Source organism: Haplochromis burtoni, unplaced genomic scaffold, assembly GCF_018398535.1.
Source record: "Haplochromis burtoni strain Fernald_Lab_line unplaced genomic scaffold, NCSU_Asbu1 Contig_22, whole genome shotgun sequence".
Taxonomy (NCBI): Eukaryota; Metazoa; Chordata; class Actinopteri; order Cichliformes; family Cichlidae; genus Haplochromis; species Haplochromis burtoni.
The window spans coordinates 165,175-171,545 of NW_024582383.1; the positions used below are offsets into that span (position 1 = coordinate 165,175).

At 48.6% G+C, this 6,371-nt stretch overlaps 1 protein-coding gene across 1 annotated transcript in view; it reads right to left on the reverse strand.

Moving 5' to 3' along the window:
- The window catches only part of LOC102314111 (kinesin-like protein KIF13B), a gene marked incomplete in the record, with an annotated part of 42,333 nt that overhangs the window by 25,786 nt on the left and 10,176 nt on the right, over window positions 1-6,371 (reverse strand). The window contains 12 exon segments of the mRNA XM_005917181.3: window positions 372-500; window positions 666-815; window positions 1,585-1,731; window positions 1,960-2,122; window positions 2,218-2,431; window positions 2,934-3,124; window positions 3,273-3,359; window positions 3,944-4,074; window positions 4,232-4,366; window positions 5,121-5,231; window positions 5,327-5,539; window positions 5,903-6,014. Coding sequence (XP_005917243.2) covers window positions 372-500; window positions 666-815; window positions 1,585-1,731; window positions 1,960-2,122; window positions 2,218-2,431; window positions 2,934-3,124; window positions 3,273-3,359; window positions 3,944-4,074; window positions 4,232-4,366; window positions 5,121-5,231; window positions 5,327-5,539; window positions 5,903-6,014 — 1,783 coding nt within the window.

Below are 6,371 nucleotides of genomic sequence, written 5' to 3' on the forward strand. Positions count from 1 at the left end.
GGGTCCTTTTGTCCCTCTGTGGGGGGAAACTCCCACTAGGTTTATATCTGGGACTCTCCACCATTTGACCTTAGAACTGAAGAAGCTTCTCGGATGAAGGTGAAACGTCTTCAAGTAACTTAAAGAAGTCCAGACGCTTTTCTTTGCAAGCTCCTTTGACAAGCTAAAGTTAAGTAAACCTGCCGCACTTCACACGAGTGCATCCAGCTCCATCATACGGGGCAGAAACGCTCGCTTTAAGTGGAGACCTACAACAGGCAGGATTATGACTTCGTGTCCTGCAGAGGCATGACTAGCAGTGTTTCGGAGGGGCACGCTGGGTTTCTGCAGAGCTGGACTTTGACCTGTTAAAGAAACTGAAATCCTCTCACCACGCAGCGGAGTCTGCGCTCATGTGGATCTCCATCTGTGCTGCTCAGCTGCTTGTCAGGACCGCCTCCACCTTCCTCTTCACAGCTCTCTGTACCACGCCACACCTCGACGTGAAGCCGACCTGCCACCTGAAACACACACGGGCATTTCAGCACCATCAGCTAGCTGCTAACTGTCCGTTTGGTGCTGTGCAGGTAAGTTCACACTTCTCCAGTTCATCAGAGGGAAAAACATGGCTGCTGTGGCTGAAAACGAGGCGGCGAGATGCCGGCGTAAAGCAAAAACAATCGTACCTCTCCCTTCTGGTTGATGATGGGCACCGCGTACTGCAGTTTGACGTCGTAGAACAAACAGGCCAGGAAGACATTGGCCACACCGATCAGGCTGTGATTCTCTTGCTCATCGAAAAAGGGGTCGGCACGTTTGAAATAGGAGCGCATCACCTCGATCGGGGAAAAAGGAAGCAAGAGTTAGTGAGAATGTATAATCCCTCATCCACCCAAACATCTGCACACAGGTGCACCAATCACACACAGAGAAAACCACTCAACATGCAGACTGGACGAACTGCAGACCAAAACACCAACCTGCTCTTACCCCCGTTCTTCTTCTGGGGGAGCTCCTGTTTCATTTCACTCCAACAAACTGAGTGAAAGATTTGCTCCTTCAAGCTGCCTACACCAGGCTTAGCCAACACCTGAGGTGTCCTTCAGGTTTTAGATCTCGCCCTGGCTCAACACACCTGAATAGTTCATTCCCAGGCCTCTGGAGAACTTCAGGACATGTTGAGGAGGTCATTCAGCCTTTAAATCAGCCTGTTGGATCAAGGACACCTAAAACCTGCAGGACTGTGGCCCTCGAGGCCTGGAGTTGGACACCACTGGCCTGCGCTGTCACACTGACAGCAGAGCGAGCCGCAGGCTCTAATACTCAGGTTATTGTTACCTTACGAGACGTTCCACTTAGTGGCAGTTACAACTTTAACCTCAATCACAACTTTCATGTAGTCTGCTGTTGTCAGCAAATAAAAAAACAAAAAACAAAAAACATTTATATTTCTCAGTCTCACATGTTATGTTTTTTGTTCCCAGCTTTCCCACAAACGAGCTTCTACTTCGCTCTGACTAATGAGCGTTCCTGCTGCGTGGCTTTCATCAGTTTGATGCATGCTGCGTCCTATTTGTGGGCGTTCTAGTTCGTGTCTCCACTCACTGGATTGTCTTCGTCCAGCTCCTTCCACTCCTGGTAGAGCTCCCTCATGTCCACCAGCCTGTTCTCCATCTTCTCCAGAGCCCAGATCTGCTTCCCTTTACCTTTACGCCGCACCTGGATGGCCGGCTCGCTCAGCACTGCATCGCGCTGCAGCGACAGGAAAACCAAACAAGGCTTTAACAAACGTGACCCTGTCAGCATTTCCATCCACAATCGGCTACGGCTTTACGAGTTCAACCCAAGAGGACTGAAACATCATTTCAACACTTTTCCTCATCAAATGTTGCTGCGACCGAACTGTGAAGCCTTTATCGTCACCTTCTCTTTAACAGGTATCACGTTTGTTTTAAAGCAGCAGACGTCACCCTGCTGTACCTTTCTGTTGGCGTCCAGGTTGGCGGCCGGGATCTGCAGAGTGACCAGATACTCAGTCCTTTTGTTGAGCTCCTCAGCAATGAAGCCGGCCTCCTGAGCCAACAGCCTAGCCCGAACGATCTGCTCTTGAAGTCGTCGCAGGCTGCGGGTTATCATGGCCTCTCTGTAACACAAAGACACGATGACAGTCAGCCACGCTGTGCAGAAGCTCCTGGATTTCTTCTTTGGGGACCTATCCGACAGAGAGAACAGCGCCACCTGTCCTCGCTCCAGCGACGCACACGTTTGTTTGAGCCGGCTGACAACACGGCTGCAGTAGCACTGCCTGGGATGCCCGATGGTTTCTCGGGGGTGACTCGCTGGCGGAGCTGCTGCAGCTCCTGTTCATACATCTGCCTCTGGCGCTCCAGAGCACAGCGCTTCTCCTCCTGGTGCTGCTTCTCCAGGGTCTGCAACACTGACTGCAACGGGTCTGCAGGAGGACACGGGGAGGATAATTGAGAAGACACTGATTATTCTGGCTTTCGATTAGAGACACACTGTAGGTGTGAGTGTGAGAGTCAGTGGTTGGAAGCATTGCAGACACACAAACGCTGATAAACCTCAAACCAAATCGACCCCACTAACAGATCAAAGCCTGTCAGAACTGCTTTGGCTTCCAGTAACACAGTGAGGACACATTACTGTGTCTGACTCTGGCTGTTCTTCACATTATTTATATTTTTACATTCAAACTCTGCATTCACTCCATTTCACAGCAGCACACCTGCCAAGCTTGAAGTGAGGGTATCAACAAAACGCTTCAAGATTTTTTCTTCTTTTAGGTCAAAAACTAAAAAAAGAATTTTTCAAAAAATGAAAAAACAAACATCTTTTATTAGCTCATCTAACAAATGGCTGACCATTGACAACAATGTTACAATTTGAAGGCAACATTTTGAAAAAGCGTTCCCCCCTCCGTTACTCTAACTCACCGTTGTTCCACATGCCTTTCATCATGACCTCGGCCTGGGCGAACTCGTAGCCGAAGCTCCTCTCGCTCGACACGTCGCTGCACGCGTCCGGCTCGCCGACCTCCAGACAGTCGCTGCTCGAACGCTTTGTCATCGCGGCATCCTCCTCATCCTCACCCCCCTTTTGCACCTTTTGCCTGGGCAGGTTGATCCTGTGCTCGCGTGTTGATTCGCACAGAGGAAAGAGCGAGTCGGACAAAGAGGAAGCGTCGCAGAGTGAAAGAGAAACACTTTGTTACCACATGTAACAAATGTCGGCGTGAGAAATACGACGCCGCAGATCCAGGTTCAAACGCACACCTGAAAAAGTGGTTGTTCCCCCACAGGATCCTGTCGCCATGGTGAAGCTGCACGGGATTCACGACCTCTGTGCCGTTCACGTACGTTCTGCAGAGAAAGCACAAAGCAAACATTTGATGTGCATCTACAGAAACAAATGAACTCTCCCAAAAATATTAAGTATAGTTTTAGGTTGTTGCATCATTATTAGAGCACACGGCTCAGATTCAACTCATAAAAACATTTTATTTTAGTCGGGCTGGTGCATCCTGGTGCTCTACTACAAAGCACATGGAGCAAACCCAGGGCATCTTTTCCTTAGATGGATTCACTCAGTCTGACATCAGCAGTCACACAAATGCAGATTGAACTAAAATCAACGCAGGGTTTCCAAATGTAGCCTGTCCATATCACCGGAGTTTGCTGCATGTGATCAATAACCAACATGGACGGAAACAATCACACTGGAAAAATATGAAGCTATTAAACAGAACACAGCTGCTGTCACCAAAGTGCTTGGTGGCAGCTCCACAGTGCTCGTCATTGCTGCTAACATTTGAGGCACTTTGCAGGAAAGTGTTGTCTGCAGCTGTGAGATTGACCTGCAATCCAATTCAAACTGAACGCAGCTTTGTGAGCATCGCAATGAGCCGGTCTTCTGCAGTATCGTTTGTCACGGGCTAGCTACATACTTAGCATTGCGGTGAGGAGTGAGCACCACGCCGTGGCTCTCTGTGACGTCAATGACACAGTGTTCTGCTTGGATGGCCATCCCACACAGCTGGATGTCCTGTGAGTTGGCTGAACCCACGCGCGTGTGATCCTGGATACAGGACAACGGTCACTTAACAATCTGAATACTAACACAAGCAAAACAGCTGCACCTGAGCACATCTGCTGTTTGTTAATGCAAACATCTAATCAGCCAATCAAATGGCAGCAACTCGATGTATTTAGGATGGATGGTGAGTTCTCGGTACTTTTAGGTAGTAGACCAGCAGCTCGTTGAGGGCAGGGTCAGCGTTGAGGTTGACCAGATAGCACTTATCTTCGACCACTCGGATACCAGACGACTGCAGAGAAATGCCCAGGCTCTCCAACTGCCTCTGACGCTCCTGCAGAGAACACACGTCACGTTCAACACAGGAACTAACCGAGCGATTGTTCTGATCTGGAGCTGCTTGATGGAAGAAAAGAGAAGTGGCTGGGATACTAAACAATCTCCATCATGAACAAAACAAAAGACTGATGACATGCGTCAGCTCAATAAATGAATTGATTCTGAGTTCAAAGAGAGTTTTTAAAAATATATTCCTCTGGATAGAGATGGAAAAATAACGTATTCAGCGTGTCCTGAAAACTGAAGCTAAGCTGAAGCGTTGAACTGCAGTTCCTCTAACGGCCACTTGAGGCTGCAGGTCTACGGGCTGGTACAATGACAGCGTCACCATCACTACCACCACTTATGGATGCTTTCAGTTCATTTCAAACCGCTGCACAGTGGCTGAATGTATTTTTTACCTTATCCATTTGAATACTAGTAACACGTAGAGGTTGGATGCAACCCTCTCCCAGTGAGGTGACAAACAGCTGACTGAAGTTGCTAACCCTCTTAGCTGTGCTGTTGGTGTCTTTTGGCCCAGTTTATAGAATGATGTGACCAACAGCATGGCCGTGCGTGCAGTACTGTCCGTCTCAGCGTTGGTGAAATCCCATAATTTAATTAGTTTGTAGTTTAACAGTGTTTACACCTTCCTGTCAAAGCCTTCGAGCGTTAGCTGATAACTCCAAACACTGAGGATTTAAACGCTATCAGAAAGCCACGGTGACGTGTTTTGTATGCGGTCTTGTGTGTTTGTGTGTTGCTACCTGTGCAATGGCCTCCGTTTTCCTAAGTTTGTCCTCCCAGGTGACCGTCATATCTTGGATCAGTTTCTCCGACTCCTCCAGTCGCTCCTTGAGCTCGGGGGCCTTCATAGACTGAGAGTGACAGCAGCTTCATTAGACTCTGGACGTGTCACTGGATTATTACCCATAATGCTCACTGATCAGTCGCAGGCTGAACGAGGCCAAACCTCCGCCTCGGTGAGCTGCTCCTTCAGCTTCTCCACTTCCTCTCGTAGCTCGCGGATGATCCTTGCGTTGGGGTCTTCGTTCACCACGGCGTGGTTGACGATGTTCTTGGCCCGGTCGGCGTAACGAAGAGTGGACAGCGTCTCGTCGTAGTTGTCTGCTGCTGGGCTGATAGTGGCCACCATGGCGGTGCGACTGTTCCCTCCGAGGCTGTCCTGCAGGTACGAACATCACCTTAAACTCAGTTATTACCCCCCAAACTCTGAGCATTACAGTAATATAATTAAGCACAATGACTCATGAGCACGCAGTTTGAAATCTAGGATGTTGGGGAAACAACATTTCACACCATTAATTTGGCTCCAGATAGCATTGTAAAGACTGATTTGAAAATCGCAAATTAAACACCCAAAGCTGGCAAATGGAGCCTTTTTCAAACCGAGCAGAACTAATGAAACAAACAGCAGTGCCTTGAAACGTCACAAAATTAATTCATTTGAGGCAAAAGAAATCCTCCGATGTGAGTTTGCAGTGCGATCTGAGGCTGCATACTTGAAAACAAAGTTCCTTTCTTGTACCTTGAGCAGCCAGGTGAGCACAGAGTCTCTGTAGGGGACAAACTTGCTCTTGTTCTTCCCTGCTCCGTGGTCGGCCAAGGCAGAGATGACTAAACCCAGAGTGCTGAGAGATCTGCAGGGAGGGACAGAGAAAGGGCTTGTGATGCTAAGATTAGAAGTCCACACCTGAACAATCTCAGCTTCAAACGACTGAGTGAAGCACCGACTCAAAGACCGCTCCTGTCGGTTTGTTAGCCGGACGCCGATGCGCTTCTGCAAAACATCTTTAATTGCAGAAACTAAAATATGCTTCCTGTTCAGGGGCGTTCACACTGGTGACCCAATAGCAGGCTACACACATCAGAACTGTTTAGCACTAGAGATGCTCAGAGATGCAGAGAAACAAGAAGTTTCCAGTAGAGCTGGGCGATAGAACGATAACGATATGTATCGCGATATAACTTTTACTCGATAGAGAAATTAAGCTATC